The 18,705-nt window shown below is 34.7% G+C and overlaps 1 protein-coding gene across 1 annotated transcript; it reads left to right on the top strand.

Moving 5' to 3' along the window:
- Positions 1-14,132: 14,132 nt before the first annotated feature.
- LOC113347013 (pyrrolidone-carboxylate peptidase-like) lies at positions 14,133-17,207 on the top strand. Its single transcript, XM_026590583.1, has 5 exons — positions 14,133-14,414; positions 14,939-15,224; positions 15,773-15,877; positions 15,976-16,023; positions 16,704-17,207. Exons 2-5 carry the CDS (start codon positions 14,958-14,960, stop codon positions 16,941-16,943), a joined length of 660 nt encoding a protein of 219 aa, XP_026446368.1. The 5' UTR covers positions 14,133-14,414; positions 14,939-14,957; the 3' UTR covers positions 16,944-17,207.
- Positions 17,208-18,705: the final 1,498 nt, after the last annotated feature.

The raw sequence follows: 18,705 nt of genomic DNA, 5'->3' as shown, positions 1-18,705 counted from the left end.
ACCTACAGGATCTCGAGAAGAAACCTAAGGTTAAAGGAGAATCGACTCTAGAAAACTAACTAGTATCACACAGGAGGTGTAGGGATTAGTTTTTCCAAATGCTAGATGTCTCCTTTATATAGTTTTCAAATCAGGGTTTGCAATCTAAGTTACCTTGGTAACAAAGCATTCAATATTCACCGTTAGATGAAAAACTTGATTCAACCAAGCTAAATCTTTCAACCGTTATATCGAAACTTAGCTTGTCATACACATAAATAAAATGTATTCATTTAGGTTTGAGTAACCGTACCTAAACGTGAACACTTAGTTGGTTCACAAATAGTTAACCAATGGTTAGCCATATGAGCACTTTCATATTAATCGTATTCATCTTTCTCATAACTAGTTCAAATGACTCATAAGAACTAGCTGAAGAGTTGTTCAATTGCTTAGGTATTTATTCATAGACACAACTGAAACAAAATCGGTTTGATCCACTTGAATCAATTCATGAACAATATAGCCACGATTTGCAAAGACTGCATTCCTTATAATTTATTGTTTTAAGTTCATGAACCACCGATTTGAGATATCACCAGCTTGAGTACGCGTACGGGTATACGTACCTTAGCTACCATATTTGAGTTTATAAACTCAACATACATTTTCGGTTCGAAAACTTCCGTGGGTACGCATACGGGTACGCGTACTTAAGGTGACTGGTTTACTAGTTTGCAAACTTACAAACTCCAGCAGAAATTTTCGGTATGAAAACTTTCGTGGGTACGCGTACTCAACTTTCTCCTTCACCAATACCGCATGCACACATATGCACGCACTTGGCTTCTGGTACATGGATTTATACACTAATGTCCGAACACACTATATATGCTTATATCCATAGATGGTAATCTCAACTCTACATTTCAATCATTGAAACATTATTTTATAATATTATAACAATCGTTATTCACGACTATCATCATCAAAGATATTTTCAAGATTGAAACGTCATCATGACTTATGTCACGGGTAAAGATGAAAATGGTTAAAGCAAAAGCTTACCAGCACATATTTCAAGAAAAAGATAGTCGAGTAAACTCGGCTCGAAATAGAAAATGTGTATGTATGAAAACTATCATACTTAAACGACTTTGTCTCAAGAGTAGGAGATAGAATAGACTTTTGAGTGATAGATAAGTTCAAGTCTCCACATACCTTTTAGTCGGATGAAGTTCCACCGGTTTCTGGAGTAGTTCTTCGTCTTCGTAAGATGATCGCCATGGAGTCTGGAGCTTCAACTACACTTGACTATCCTAGACTTAGTCATAAGTAAACTAGAAATCAAGACATATAGTTTTGATCACTAATATTGACAAACATGTTTGAGATAGAAACACATGCGAGTTCGACCGAGCAATGCTCTAACATTGACAACAAGCTTGAGATAGCAACGCTTGTGAGTTCGACCGAGCAGTGCTATTCGTTGAAGTTTGTTGACATATCTTATCTTATGTTTGTACTTGAAACATTTGGAGAGTTCATGGCCGCTGAGAGTACAATAAGAACATGTCAATATGGAGAATGGTTCGGACGTCATAACTGTGCAGTCTGCTAGACAAATGGTAGAACCTGAAAAATTAGAAATAGAATTTCCAGTAGACAAAGAAAAATACATGTTATCCTCCAAAGTGGTTGAAGTTTCTCCCGGAAGAATATCGAGATTGATGTACGTATTGCTACAATTATCAAAATCAACATTTTCACAGAAGAGTGTAACACTTGATTTTTCGTCTTCATTAGAATCATAGGGATCAGACATTTCATCAACAATTGTAACAAGACCTTTGTTTCCAGTGTATTTTCTACGTTCGGGCACTCATTTGCAAAATGACCAAAACCTTTACACTTGAAGCACTGTGGCATATCCTCATCATCAGTATCGTTAGTATCCCTGTTTTTAGGAGGAACACGATTATGAGGTTTGACTTCTTCTTTTTTTTCTGAATCATTTAATTTTTATTACTAAAGAAATAACAGAAAATTACAAAAGATTAACATCCAGAGCTTTTAGTCTCAGCTGTGAAGTAACAAAAATGTAAATATAAAGTTTACCAATTATTACTTATTACAGAAAAACTATTCAACAAAATCTGAAATATATACCATCTTCCCTCTCCAAACATCCAAGAAAATTCGGTTTTGTATCATAGTATAGTACTTCACCCCTTTCCAGCAATAATCCCTTTTTTTGCCATTGTATCAGCAGACAAATTAATTTCTCTGTATGAGTGCCTGAAGTTGGTTGAAGTGAGGCATTGTATTATGTTCTTCCATCTTTTTACCACAATCCAGGGAATTTTACCACTGTTAAAAGCCACTAACATTTCATTTGAATCCAGGCTAAAACACACATCTATCATTTTCTTTCTCACATCCCATTCACCTGCAACAATTAATGCCATTACCTCAGCAAGATAATTGGTTGTTATTCCCAGACCTCCTGAAGCAGCACCAACACAACTCCCATCATCAGTTCTTGCCACAAAACCAAAACCTGCCTTTCCTGGATTCCCTTTTGAGGCTCCATCACAACAAATGAGCACTTGATGTCTTGCTGGTAAGGAAAAGAAACATTGTTTTACTGCAGTATTCTGAGCTTTGATTCCTGTGACACCAAAGAATAAGAAAATCTGTAGCTCATAAACATTCCCCCACATCTTCCCTTTTATTCTGATACCACATTCTTTGGTGAAGCTTTTGATTTTTTGTTGAAATTTTATCAGATCAGGTACTTCCTTCTCATAGATTACTCTGTTTCTAGTCTGCCACAGTTCTACCATTACATTGAAAGCACGGATGTACCATATTTCCTGCACAGTTGCACTCTTTCCTTTGACTAGACTAATAACTTATTAAAAGGATGAAGGATTAATAAATCTAAAGACTCCCCCCCAACCAATGCCATATCCTTTCACTGAACTGACAATACCATAAAATATGTTTCATTGTGTCCTAATTATTCCCACATAGATAGCACTTGGATACTGTTTGAAATCCTTCTTTTCTTACTGATTCTTCTGTTGCACAAGCCCCTCTCAGATTTCCATCAATTTGCAGAAGTGTATGTATGTATGCATGGATTCCACACCTTACTTGCCCATGGTACAACTGGATACTTTGTTCTCACCAACTGAGTTGAGTTAGCCACAATGAATTTACCAGTAAGATCTTCAATCCACACTTTCCTATCTTGCCCTCTACTTAGCATTGGAAGATCTGTGGCTTCAAAAAACTGGAACATGCACTCAGGAATGTGCCATTTTCCTTCTTGGATTAAGCTTTCCACTTTCATATCACTATTCTGCAGAATATAGGCATCTTCTGAGTGTCTTTCAATTAAAGCATAATTTTTTATCCATTTATCCTTCCAAACAGAAATTCTTTTTTCATCTCCCACTAACCATCTACATCCTTCATTAAACTCAGACATTACCTATTTTATTCCTGGCATAATAGAAGATTGCTTATATGATGTGCTCCATTCTCCTTTTTTGTTTTTGTACTTATATCTCATAAATTTTTTCCACTCAACATCTTCAGTTTCTATCTTCCATATCAATTTCATTAACAATGACTTATTCATTACTTCCAACCTTCTTAAACCCAGACCACCTTCTTTCACAAGAGAATTTATTGCATCCCACTTTATGGTGATCAGTTTCTTTATGATAGGGTCACAAGGCCACAAAAAATTTCTTATTATTCTTTCACGCTCCAAGATTACTGTTTTGGGTCATTTATAAACTGACATAATATAGATAGGCATGCTTCTTAAAACAAATTTAACAAGAGTCAATCTTGCTGAGAATGCTAGTAATTTACCCATCCAGCCAGCAAGCATCCTCTGCATCAATTCAACAATCCCCCTAACTTGAGATGTTTTCACTATACCAGGGTTAAGAATCACACCTAAATACTTATCTGGGAATTATGATAATCCAATTTGAACATGTTCTGCAATCTGTTTTCTCCTTGTGTCAGAAAATCCACCCACAAAGCACTTGCGTTTAGCCTTGTTAACTTCTTGACCAGATGAAAGTTGATATTTCAAGAGTAATGCCATTAAATTTGTTAAAGTATTTTTATGTCCATTACAGAAGATAAAAATATCATCTGCAAACATCAAATGAGTTGGTTGACAGCCTCCTCTATTGACCATAGCTTTGATACTTCCATCTTGCAACATTTTGGAGATATTTCTACTCAAAACTTCTTCTGCCAAGACAAACAAAATTGGAGATAATGGATCCCCTTGTCTTAAACCCCTTCCAACTCCAAAGAATCCATTAGGACCCCATTAATAATGACAGATATTTTGGCACATTCAAAGATTTTCCTTAACCAGCTGATGCCTATTTCTGAGAAACCAAATCTTCTAAGTACTTCAAAAATAAATTGTCAGCTCAAGGATTCATAAGCTTAAGTGATATAAATCTTGAGACCTACATTTCCACCCTTTCTTTTAATGTTTAATTCATTTAATAATTCTGAAGCAAGAACCACCTTCTCATGGATGTTTCTTCCTTTTATGAAAGCCCCTTGTTGCTCAGATATCATCTTCCAAAGCATATAACTGATTCTTGAAGTAATAATTCTTGTAATAATCTTGAAATTAAAATTAGCCAATCTAATGGGTCTGAAATGATCATCTTTTTTTGTACCTTGAATCTTAGGAAGTAAGAATAAGAAATTAGAATTCCAACCTTTTGGTATGAACCTAGATCTCCAACAGTACTGAATAGCTTCCACTAGTTCAATTCCAACAACATCCCATGCAAATCTATAAAAACTTTCAGGAATTATTACTTCAAGATTGATATCACTCAAGCTTAGGACTCCTTGAGATGGCAATTTCTTTTTGAAGTACTTAGAAGATTTGGTTTCTCAGAAATAAGCATCAGCTGGTTAAGGAAAATCTTTGAATCTGCCAAAATATTTGTGCTTATTAATGGGGGTCCTAATAGATTCTTTGGAGTTGGAAGGGGTTTAAGATAAGGGGATCCATTATCTCCAATTTTGTTTGTCTTGGCCGAAGAAGTTTTCAGTAGAAATATCTCCAAAATATCGCGAGATGTTGTTGGAACCGTTTACTTCTCTTCAAAAGAAGATCTCTAAACTGTCCTGTGATCAAAGAGACTGACTTGTCAAGATCTTCATCTGATGAATCAGTCTTAGAAGGATCATCTTCAGAGATGCCAACGCTTTTACTTTTATCAAGTAGTTTAGTGTTCTTTTGTGCTTTGAAGGTAATATCCTTCCCAGATTTGGATGCATGCCCATGATCAAAGATCTTTAACTTACCAACCATATAGAGTATTTCTGAAAAGAGTTTCAAGGTTATTTCCTTCTACGATGGCATTTTTCTTAGAATCATATCTAGATGGCAATGATCTGAGAATTTTCATCACGATTTCCTTTTAAGGAATAGCCTTACCCAACGCAAAAGATGCATTAATAATTTCAGGCAATTTGTGATTAAACTCATCAAATGAATCTTCATCAACCATACAAAGGTTTTCCAAATCAAAATTTAGGTTTTGAAGTCTATCTTCTTTTTCACAGGTATTCCCTTCAAATACAGTTTCTAAGATATCCCACGCATCTTTAGACCGAGTGCACGTAGTCACACTGTGCTGAAGATCTGGGGTAATGGTATGGATGATTGCGTTCAATCCATCAGAATTTGCTTTGCGGCAAGAATCTCGACAACATCATAATCACCAATATCCTTTGGAACAGTTACAGCCCGTTGTAACAACCGGAGGATAATAGCCATTAATAACATAAACCCATGATTGAAAATCACGCGCTTGAAGAAAGGCACGCATAGTAATTTTCCACCATAAGTAATTCGAGCCATCGAAGACTGGTGGTACATTTATAGAGATAACACTTTTGTACATAGAGTCATATCGCTACAAACACATACTTATGAGGTCTTAAACATGTTTGCCTGCTCTGATTCCAATTGAAAAGGCTAGGGTCTGACAACCACACCCAATATTTCGCTTAGCAATCTGCATGGACTAACTCCAATATACTTTTAAGAGAATTAACTAGACAGTCTGACTCAATCTTAAGAAAAGTATATCAAAGATTTATATCTTAATTTCTCAATTCAATCTGCAATCAAACAAATAGGAATTTGCGAGCCCGATTGAATATAATAAATAACTTGGACGGTATCAAAAACCAATATCCAAGTGTCAACAAACTTAATCAACAACCAAAGGTTGGATTCACAATTGACTGAACTTACGCACAACCTGTGATATTTCAATTATATAGAAAATATAATGCGGAAAAGAAATAACACAGACACCAGAAATTTTGTTAACGAGGAAACCACAAATACAGAAAAACCTCGGGACCTAGTCCATATTTGAACACCACACTGTACTAAGCCGCTACAGACACTAGCCTACTTCAAGCTAACTTCGGACTGGAATGTAGTTGAGCCCTAACCAATCTCACACTGATCAAGGTACAGTCGCGTTCCTTACGCCTCTAGAACCACGTCGGATTCTGCGCATTTGATTCCCTTAGTTAATCTCACCCACAACTAAGAGTTTCTACGACCCAAAGTCGAAGACTTGATAAACCAATCTGTCTCACACAGAAAAGTCTATTGAATAGATAAATCTGTCTCCCAGATATATACCTATGAGTTTTGTTCCGTCTTTTGATAAATCAAGGTGAACAGGAACCAATTGATTTACCGGACTTATATTCCCGAAAAACAACCTAGAAATATCAATCACCTCACAATAATCTTAATCGTATGGTAGCGAAACAAGATATTGTGGAATCACAAACGATGAGACAAAGATGTTTGTGACTACTTTTTATCTTTCCTATTGAAGATTAAATCTCGAGCAAATCACAAACGGGTACGCATACTGTCGTACACTTCCAAGCTTCAGTTGAATCCAGTACGCGTACATGTACACATACTATAGTACCTGGACTTCAACTGACTTCTCCCGTACGCGTACAGGTACGCATACTCTATCTCCCGGACTTTACCTGACCTCGCCAGTACGCATACGGGTATGCATACTACATTCCGGTCTTGGATCAACACATATGCAAGTATGCATATTGTGCTCATAATCCAATTATGGTCAAGTGTTCTAAATTCCCATTTCAATCACTGAAATATTCTTAGAAGACGACAATAGATGTCTCACACAAACTATTAGCTTGGAAGCAATTTTTCAAGTGATCGAATGATCAATACGAAACATTTCGAGTCTACATCAAATGACTGTCTCACACAAATCATGTAAGATGTTACAAGGCGATTTTCACATGATCATATTTTGACTTTCGTCAAGAATTAATATAAGATGAACTTGGTTAAAGCGAAATCTTACTAGCACATATTTCGAAAAATATGTAAGCGAGTTAAACTCATCTCGAAATATCAAATGTGTATAATTGAAGTCTATATAGCTATACGACTTTTGTCTCAAATAGGAGATAGAGTAGATATACTTTTGAGTGATAGATGAGTTCAAGTCTCCACATACCTTTTGTTAATGAAGTTCCACAAGCTCCCCTTAGTAGTTCTTCGTCTTTGATCTATGATGTCGTGAAGTCTAATGCTCAACTACACTTTCTATCCTAATCCGAGACTTAGCTATAAGTAGGCTAGAAAACAAGACTCACAGTTTTGGTAACTAAACTTGACAACAAGCTTGAGATAGCAACGCTTGCGAGTTCGACCGAGCAGTGCTCTAACATGATGATAGAATAAAGTTAATTCTGATCTTTATTTTGGTCTTACCGAAATAAGCGGTTGGGCATACATAATCGGTTCAACTAGGGAATTGAGTATCTTAGTCGAACTGTTGAACTATTAGGGAAAATTGTTTCGGGCAATTGTTTCCTTGCTAACATATTGAAACTAAATTACTTGTAGTTTCGGTTTTAATATTGTTTATCTAAAGTGGTATGTGAAACCTTCGTGCTTAACTCTTTTAAGTCGTTTACAAGTCTATTAGATTTGTAAGATCCTTACGGTTTGTCCTTTATTTGGATGAAACTTTGGCATTTTGTGACAAAAAAGGGGAGAAATATATGGAATAAACAAGTGATTTTTAATCACTAAGAAAGGACAATTGTGCTTAAACGTTATGTCTAACGAAAGAGTAAAGCATTGACTAAGGGGGATAAACATATCATATTGTTGTGTAGTAATTCTTACTACAAAGGGGGAATAACAAAGATGTTCGGATTGAATATTTACCTAGCTTTCCTTTAGGGGGAGTAAAAGCTTTTGTTAAATGTCACAACGGTATTTATTGATTGAATATATGCAGGTTATTGTGTTGTTGAAACTTGGAATCAAGCGTATGAAGAATGGGTTATTTTGTAATTCGTTTAGCTCCGTATGTAATAAGAGTTTTGTCATTAAAATTTACAAAGAGGGAGATTGTTAGAGCATAGATCGGTTGAACTCACCAAGCGTTGGTATGTCAAGTTTGGTTGTCATATTTTAGTATCAAAACTCATATAGAGTGGCTTGATTAAATACTAGAGTCAACTTCGTTTAGGTTAGACTAGAAAGTCTCGGAATGTTGAGACATACAAGTATTACTGCGAAGATCTAAAGAATGTGAAGAAGTACGAACTACAACGACGACATCATCCTTCCTATTTAGGATAGTAATATTAACTTGAGCTGTTTCATTCCTAACGCGTCTTTCAAGTCGTACTATATTGAAAACATAACTGTGAATCTGTAAATACGGTACATATTGTATAATACTGTAGTGATGTACATGACCATAGTATTAATAAATTAGAGTACGAGGTATAACGCTTATCTTTTGAACTTCGTAGATATGACATCGACATAATCTTATATATAGTGTTATGATTATGTGGATGGGTTATGGTGAAGATTTCATCATAGGAAACAATGTTTTATATTTTTTTAAAGGAAATACATTCATGAACTTGTTTCGTGAATCGAAAGGGAAATCAATAGGGCTATTCATTGCAAATCTTTGGATGACTAATATGTGTGAGTTAGTAGAACCGATCTTAACTCAGGTTATGCATCTTCGTATAACTAATCACAATGTCTAGACTTATGATTTGGTATGACTGGTTTTGATAATTGGTGTAGCCGATCACAAGTAATACCATGTGAAGATAGAACCGATCCTTGTAAGTGGTGTAACCGATCCTAGTGAGTGGTGTGACCGATCACAAGTAATTCCATATTTAGGTATAATAGATCCTAGTGATTGGTACAAATGATTGAACCCATGTATGTGATTTGATGATCAATCACATAGTAGTCTTCGAATACAGGCAAACCAATTCTAAACTTGTTTGGAAGTGTGGTATAACCGATTCCAAGAATGCAAATCCATGCAAATATGAAATAAGGATCTGCAATGAAAAGATGTCAATATACTTTGAACTCAAGCAGTAACTATTATCATTTATCGTTCAAAGATTGGTACTCAAGGTGATCATGTGCCGAAATAAATTAAGAATCTTTTAATTAAGGTTTTTGGTTTTACATGATTTAATTACCAGCAATTAATGCATATCTCTAGAGAATAAAAATTACTAATGTGCATTTACTAATTGGAGATTTTGGAAATATTGAAAAAGCATTTATTGGAATTAGGAAAACCGAATTTTTCCATTCATTGGATATCTTGAGAATACTTTCGGTTTTGGAAATTCCTTGGTGTCCAAACATCCTTGGTCTATAAATACCTAAGTTTGCATTTCTAGCAAACTATTCTAAGAGCCAGGAAAACTTCATTTCTTGTTGTTTCTGGTGGAGCCGTCTATTCAGAGAGAAAAGTATCCTAATTAGGTGAAATCTCTTACGACCGCTCGTTTAAAGACTTCTGTGGGATCAAGAAGCTTTACGAGTACCGTTGGTGGGAAACTAGATAATTGCAGTGTTATTAGTTTTCAATTGGTTTGATTGACTAACAATTGTTAAAACTTTGATTGCACCTAGTTTGTTTATGCTTGAGAATCTTCGATATAAGATTTACTCAAACTAGATTAGAGTATCGACGAGATCTTTAGAACTATTGTTAGATCTAAAGACATCTTGTGATAATCCATTGTTAATAGACTCCATTCTGTGCGTGATAGATCACAAGAGATTCAAGTGGTGTTGTGCAGGTTTTAAAGATAAAAGAAGAAGATTTCTTATTAGTTTGCATATCTTGTGAACTGTGTGCATAAACCTTGATCGGCTGGGATCCAACTAGAATCAGTTTATCTTTGATAAATATGATTGATCAGTTGTGTGATATCGGCATTCTCTATATTTCTCTTTGAGATTTATATTGATTGAGTGCGAATCTATATTTGATTATTTCGGTAGTTAAAGTTAAATTGATCTAACCAGACAAAGAAATTTATTAGATTACACGGAAGATACTTTGTCAACGACCCATCTAAATCTTGTAGCAAGATTGATTTGAGTGGTTACCAAACAGATTGTTTCACTGCTGTTTGGAATACGATCCAAAGGACTTTCTATTCACGTGCGTGGCTCTAGAAGTCGAAGGCGCAGATATACTAAGGGAACTAAGTATCTAGGGGTAGTATGCTTGGTCTCAACTATACGAAGTTGGTATTAGATTTTGTATAACGGCTTAATTCTGGGAGTATTCAAAACTGGACTAGGTCCCGGGGTTTTTCTGCATTTGCGTTTCCTTGTTAACAAAATCTTGCTATGTCTTTTACTTTGATTTTCGCATTATAATTGTTTATTATAATAAAGTAAAATACACATATACATTAACTCTGTAATACTTGATAGTGATCCTATAGATTTTGGTTATTGCTGAACTTATTATCAAGTAACATACTTTGTTGTTGTATTGTGTCGATCTTGTATCCATAGTCATTCACACAAGTTATCTTGTTGTTGTATTATCTCGATCTCGTATCAATAGACAATCACACGAAGTGTGAACCGAATCGTCGTATTGCCTCGACTCTCTCCATAGTCACATTCGGTATAGGACTTATAGGTTGAAACAAAAAGATTGTGGTGTATTTGGGTACCCTCGTGTTTTCAATCTTAATCGAAGAACTCCCCTCATCATCTTTCTTAATATACCTTGCTCGCAATCCTTCTTCAACCTAGCTTCATGTTTGTATTTTTTAGTCCCTGTGGGCCTCGCCTGATACTTTTAGTTCCATCGAGTCTCTCCACTAGGTAGTATTTCTATCCCATCTTCGACTGGTACGAAGTTATTATGGTTGTCAAACAAGGCACTATTTTGTGCGATAGTGAGCAGATAATCAAAACCAGGGACTTTCTCTCTCAAAATTTCATAACAAGCATCATACTTGAATAATTTTCCTGTTTGATATTGAAAATGCTCTCGAGCCTCTCGTGTCTGAAATTTTATATTAAAAAAAGTTAATTACTATTATCACCAACCGGAAAAACCTAATAAAATCAAAACTTTCCAAAGCTTCGTGTAAAGCACCGGTTTTAGTTTGCCGATATATATCATTAAGAATTGACACAAACTCTCTCACATCTTTTTTGATTGCTTTCATCTTTGTTTTTAAGGCACTGAGATCACTTCCTTTAGGATTGTCGTTCTGATCGACGAAGATTTCATGAATGCATTTCCAAAAAAGCAAGATTTTTTGTTGCGCACCAACAATTTCATCACAACCCACATAAATGTATGTAGCAGTAAGATCAATTTCTTCATATTGAACAAAATTATTTACCATTTTGAATCAAACTAAAATATAAGAACTTGAGTAATAGAAGGATACGAAAAAATCAAAGTAGTAGAAGAGAGATAAGAAATCAATAAACTCAACTGATTGGGATAAGATTGAATTGAGAATTAGAGTTCCCTAATATAGAGGAAACATAAAGATTTTTTGAAAAAAATATTTATTGGGATCCGACGGTGGAGAAAATAAAATCGTTGAGAACGATTGATGGTTAAGATCAAGTGTGGGAGGAGTGTAACAAAAAAAAAGGTCAAACAAATAAAATTTAAGGGATACTCAATATCCGCTTCAACTGAAAAACGAAAACTCAGTAAAGTAAAAAATCCAAGGGAAATTCAGTTTCCGTGCAATTTGGCTTAGTTAGAAGGCGCATCGGATATGATCAACTTTAAAGTGTAGCTACGGGACATCGCTACATTTAAGCGACATGGAAGACCATATATAGTAGTTGAATTTCTCTATAAATAAGCTATATGTTGGCCTTAAAAGGTATATTTTAACTTTTAGTAAAACTTACCCAGTACTTTTGTCATAATGATTCCGAACTTGTATGTTCTTGACGGGTGAAAGCGCCAACTCGATTTTCTTCGTTTTTTGAAGTTCGAATTAACTTAATACGAAACAATGTGTGCCAAAACTAAACCTTTTTTTTAAAAGAAAAACAAGGATTGATAGACAATCTTATATGGGTAATATCTTATAACATTTGACCCAATTATTCTTTAGAGTCTAAACGACAATGAGTTTGAAGCTACTATTTTGGTGATACATTCTTTTTATGAAACTCGATAATCCTACAGAAAATGAACATAATCTGAAACGTGTAACACCACCATCTACCACTTTGAAAATTAATCGTCGAAAATTAACTGTCAAAATTAAAATCTATACATGTTGAGATTTGATATCACGCTTTGTGCTCATTCTTTTGTGAAAATCTAGAGTTTTAATAAAATACGTCATACGTCGCAATCAGTTTGAAACATACGCAATCGGTGATCATAGAACTTGCACCCCGACCCTCTCCCAAATATCCACTTGTACCCAACAATAATATTTCATGTATTTTTAAAGAAGCCTATTATTGGGGCGTCACATTCCAATAGAGGGGCTTCACCTAATAGGATAAAAACGAGTCACCCATAAGTAATTTAAAAAATCCCTTATCTAAAATAATTTTATAATGACTAAACAACCCTTATGTGGTTAGTGCTAATAATCTTAACTAACTAATAATTAGATTGATAAGATTTTTATATAATTAGTGATTAAAAATCATATTAAGTGATTTTGGTGTGAAGAAAAAGATGAAAAAAATGAGAAACTTTGGAGATTTTTTTCTAACTAAAACCCTAGATTTTAAATCACCAAACCAATGTTCTTTTTATTTCTCAAAATTGATGAAAGTAAGTAAAAAAATTGAAAATTTTAGCATTTCAGAGCGGTTTACGGTTGGGTTTTTTCTTCGTAGCCAACCGTAAGACAAATTTACGGTTAGGTGACGATGAAATCCTAACCTTAACTAGGTAAAATTAGAAAAATCCAATTTTAAACCAGTTACGGCTGGTTTTTTTTGGTCAAAACCCAACTGTAAGTCAATTACGGCTGAGTTTTCTTTTGTCGAACCCAACTGTAAAACAATTACAGATGGGTTTTTTTGGTCAAAGCCCAACTTAATCAGTTACGGCTGGTTCTTTTTTGTCGAACCCAACTGTAAAACAGTTACGGCTGGGTTTTTTGTGATTGAACCTAACTGTAAATCAATTACAACTAGGGTTTTTTTGGACGAACCCAACTGTAAAACAGTTATGGTTGGGTTTTTTTGAGGAAAACCCAACCGTAACTGGTTCTGAAACCTAAGTTTTTTTTATGGTTTCAATCAATCTAACCATTTCAGATGCAATTGGTTTGTTGATTACCATCAATTCTATCAATATGCTTCTTCCATCCTTTTAATAGAGATGATCATAAGTCTTTCGAACCATCGATTGATCGAAGATGGTGAAATGATTTTGATTGAAAAAAAAAGGGAATGATTTATGGTTGATGAAGGAGAGGAAGTTAAGAAGAAAAAGAAGAAGAAGAAGAAGAAGAGGAGGAGGAGGAGGAGGAGCAGCAGATCTTTGAATGAGAATTAAGTTTTGATTTTAGTTTTAGTTTTTAGGTTCTGATTTTAGTTCAAGGTTATTTTAGACATTTGATATTGAATTAAGAATACCTGGTAATTAATTTTTTGGTCACTAGAAATTCAAAGTGAAACCCTCTATTAAGATGTGACGCCCCCGTCTTTTTAAAACAATCAAGGTTGCATCACTCTTGTAAAATAATAATAACAACAATAATACTCCTAAAGAAAAAGAGAATCTTCTGGCTAACTTTGTTTAAAGATCATATCATATATCATGATAATAAAATTTTTACTTTAGTACTAGTATTTTCTGTGCCTCTGCCAAAGCATATTAAAAGACAAAGAAGGTTCTTTAATTTTGTTGGGTGGTGTACCTAGAATTAAACACAAGAGATCAAACCGATTCCCCCTTTGTTACTTTCTCTTACATGCTATTTTTATGATCCTTGCATAGAGGGAAGGAAGGGAAGATATATTAGACTTGCAGGTAAGAATTTACTACATATCCGTCTTTAATTCATTTCCGAATTTGTTCTGATTTAGGCAAGTGTTTTTATGAAACCCTTCTATGTTTTGAATATGTTTAGATAATATATGTACTTTTGATCAAGTGTTTTAGTCTATCTGAGATGCGGGTTTTTTGAGTTATGATCATTTTTCTTAAAATTCTTGATCTGTTCATATTCTTGTGTTAATTTTCTTCGATTGACACGAATTATGCAGGTTTTGTTTCTTATTTTGTTGTTTCCATTTGCCCTAGATGTATTGATTGTTTATGATTTATTGGGGATTGCATCCATAGTGAAACTTTAGGGTAAGGTTTTTGATCATTTGTTTGTATGGACATAAAAAATTCTATATATATTCTGTATGTATTGGTTTAAGAAGGATTTTCCTAGAAGTCAATGGACTAGAATTATGAAATTATGTGTTTCGCCAAGTTTTTAAATGTATAGTATCTCATGTTCTCTTTGCAGCTGATAAGATACTAATCTGTGTGACCTTTTGTAGTTTTCACCTTTGTTCGCGAATGGGTTCAGAAGCTCCTTCGGGCGTAACAGTCCACGTGACAGGATTTAAGAAATTTCATGGAGTTGCAGAAAATCCAACTGAGACAATAGTGAGCAACTTAAAAGAGTTTGTGAACAAGAAGGGTATGCCGAAAGGCCTTGTTCTCGGGAGTTGCAATGTTCTTGAGACTGCAGGGAATGGGGCTCTTCTTCCCCTCTATGAGACACTGAATTCAGCACTGATTAAGCCGAATTCTGAATCTTCCAACTCAGGGCAAGTTATCTGGGTAAGAGCATTCTAAGTTTTTATTACTATAAGCTCGATTACGTAGAGATAGATGGTATCAATTCCAAGATGAATGAAAATCATCTAAATTACGGGATGAATTAGCGAGTTTAAATTGTACTTAATTTGAAAGTGTCTGTAGAACTCTTGAATAAGACTACTTCTGTTTCCACCTCGCAATTTCACACCTGAACTGCCATTGAGAGTTCACATGATATGTAGAGAATCTATTTGAAGTTTTGAACAATACCCAATCACTGTTCGTTGACTCTGTAGCTAATCAGCTAGGTGGCTTTACATAGTTTAACAGTTTTCCTTTTTCGAAATTAAAAATCTTGGTATGAGTGAAGAGGTTAGATTCATCTAATTCTACAAGAGCTTTTCAGCTTTAAACTATTGATATTGTAACCTTTTCTTGTCGCCAGTTTGGATTTTCTTTTTGGTAAATAAAACTACAGATCTTGTACTTAACTCAATTTGTCGCCAGTTTGGAGTTATATATACTGTAGTAGTTAACCATTGCAGTGCTTTCTAAAACTTGTTCCACAGGTTCATTTTGGTGTTAACAGTGGTGCATCAAGGTTTGCCATTGAGCGTCAAGCAGTCAATGAAGCTCATTTCCGCTGCCCTGATGAGCTTGGATGGAAACCTCAGGTAAGTTATGAGGAATTCCATATGGATGTATTTTTTTTGACTAAAGTTGCATACCATTTTGTGATTTTATTGAGTTTGTTCGAGTGTTGTACTCGCAGAAACTCCCAATCTTTCCTGTTGATGGAGCTCTTTCACGAACAAGAGAGGTACATGAATGCATCTCTATCATAAAGTGTTGCATAATCTACTTGCTAAGGTTAAAAGATTTTTTCTTCACAAGTGATAGTTGATTTAGGGGTCATGTTCTCAAGTATTACAAATTAAAATTAAGCTTCTTTTGAACTGGTATTATCAATTATTAAGGCACCTTTGTTTTTAACCTCCGAAATCGAGGTGATGAGCCTAATTGCAAACTTTGAGACATTCCAAATTGAGAAACTCGTCCAAAGTCAGAACAATAACCACTGAATGGGGGAGCATTTCTTCTCATCACTAGCCTTTGGAATACTAGTGTTTCCAATCCAAGCACTTAAGGATTCCTCTATGCCAGTTCAAGAAAAAAAATAGTGTATGGAGATCAGCTCCTTTCACCAAGCTTGGCTGTAAATAAAATAATTATATCCCCTTTTGGACTTCTCACTTGGATAATTTGACTTGAATTATTAAACTAGACTTCTTGAACCTCATCCACATTTGAGAAACACTTAAAGTAAAATTTCGAGAAACACTAAAGTAAAATTTCTCTAGTTTAATATTCTATCATGTGCATTCGAAGATTGTCCAGAAAATTATTTGAGTTTACGCAATTTTTATATATTTGGTTAATGGAAACTGTTAGATAACAACCATAAATATTTTGTATGACAATTCCCTGTTGATAACACAGACGACACTTCCAGCTGAGGAGATTACCAAAGCATTGGCAAAGATGGGCTATGACGTGATAACCTCCAATGACGCAGGTCGGTTTGTATGCAATTACGTGTACTATCATTCTCTTAAGTTTGCCGAGCAATATGGGATTAAATCTTTGTTTGTACATGTTCCTCTTTTCTTGACTATCGATGAGGAGACCCAAATGCAATTTGCTGCATCTTTATTGGAAATACTTGCATCCTTATATTAAAGACCCGATTATCATTTTAGTTTCCAATTTGAAAAATGAAGAAGAAAAAACTATTCTCATGGAATACTGTTGTACAACATCTGAATGGCCTGTTACCCGATGACACACAGTGGTTATGTGGTGCTCTGAAAATGAAAGGCAGTTCATGTATATTGCAAGCATAGCTCAAACCAGAGGTTTTAATTATTTGTTGTACCTGTGTGTTATTGATGGTGAAAAACTTTTACTTTTATGTGCTAATAAACATGTGATTGTTCATGGTGATGCTGTTTGTTATGGTTCCTTTTCGAGTTGGAACATTTCTCATTGCTAACAAAGAATGAACCAATATTGACCTCAATTAGAAACACTTCTTAACTGATTGTTAATTTGTTCATACTGTTTTGGCTTGTTGTTGACCATCCAAATACATTCTTAACTTGAAAGTCACAAGTCTGATGAGCTAGGTGTATGAATCTAAACCCCTCACTTCCGGATCGATATAACCTTACAAAAGACTAGAATTGTTTGAAACTCTTTTCCTAGCAGATCAGCAGAAAAAGAAGAAGAAAAAAGAAATTCAATGATCCAATTTCGTAAAAAAGTCGTCCTGAATCCTGATTTTATGCTTGCATCCCTAATGATGAATGCTTTTATTTTATCAATTGTTGTCGATCACAAATATTTCTTCATTGAAAGACTGATTATAACAGTGTTCGACTTCATTAGTTGTGATGTATAATGTGTGTTCTTGACACCTCACTCTCTTGGCCCATCATCTGGAAATTTGATGATCTTTTTCTCCGTTGAAATTCTAAATTTTTGATGAACTTGTTGACAGTTAAGACCTCAGCTTTTGATTTAGTTGCAAATGGATTGTACATTTCCCTAGTTACCCTAAATCTATTATTATTTGTAAATAAGCAACACATGGGATCACATCCTTGTTAAACCAGATAATTGGATTACATTATTTCACCATCATCCTATCCATTTTACATGTCCACCTCCGGTTCGCACTTGTTACCATCAACGACGAGCCGGTAGTAATATTCCATTCCAAAACGCCTCACCTTAGGTTAGCGGAAGAGCTTCAGTTTCGAACCAATTTTATAATCTACTCTTAATTCGTACATAGTTTCTTTTCTTTTTTGAAGAATTTATTGCAAATGAGTCACGCGGACAATTTGGTGACACGTTATCATGATGGTATTGGGGTATATGACAATATGTACTGATTCAACTTAAAAGGAGTAGAAAGCTGAGTAAAAGAATTTGTTATTTACCCACTGCAAGATTTTGCTGTGATTTTTTTTTGTTTTTGTTATAACTAGGTTAGACACACTAGAATGACCCGATTCATGCTATGGGATCGACAGAAATATATACTCCACTAACTGAAAGAGTCTTTCAGCCTTTTTGCTGCTGCAAAATGTGATTTTCAAGTAAAAAGTTTACGCCTTCCCTTTTTTTTTTCTTACTTTAATTTTTACCCTGTCTGTCATTTCTTTTTTTCTTACTTTGTGACATGCTTTTCTGCAAGAGCAAGAAACTAATGGCAACTGCAAGTTGAAACTTAGCTTATATAAAGACAACTCTCTTTATTGATGTTTAGAAAATCTCTCAAAACTAAACACAAGCTCTAATCTTGCTCATATGATCAACCACAACTTTGGTGATCATATATATATATATAACTATGAATTCATTTTCCTAGTTCTATTACCTTATTACATGTCTTTCCTTTTCTTAGAACTAGATGACTTCTAATTCCCTTAGGATT

This window comes from Papaver somniferum, chromosome 2 (genome assembly GCF_003573695.1).
Source record: "Papaver somniferum cultivar HN1 chromosome 2, ASM357369v1, whole genome shotgun sequence".
NCBI lineage: Eukaryota > Viridiplantae > Streptophyta > Magnoliopsida > Ranunculales > Papaveraceae > Papaver > Papaver somniferum.
The sequence above is the reverse complement of the archived record's forward strand: the minus strand, read 5'-3'. Positions and strand labels throughout refer to the sequence as shown.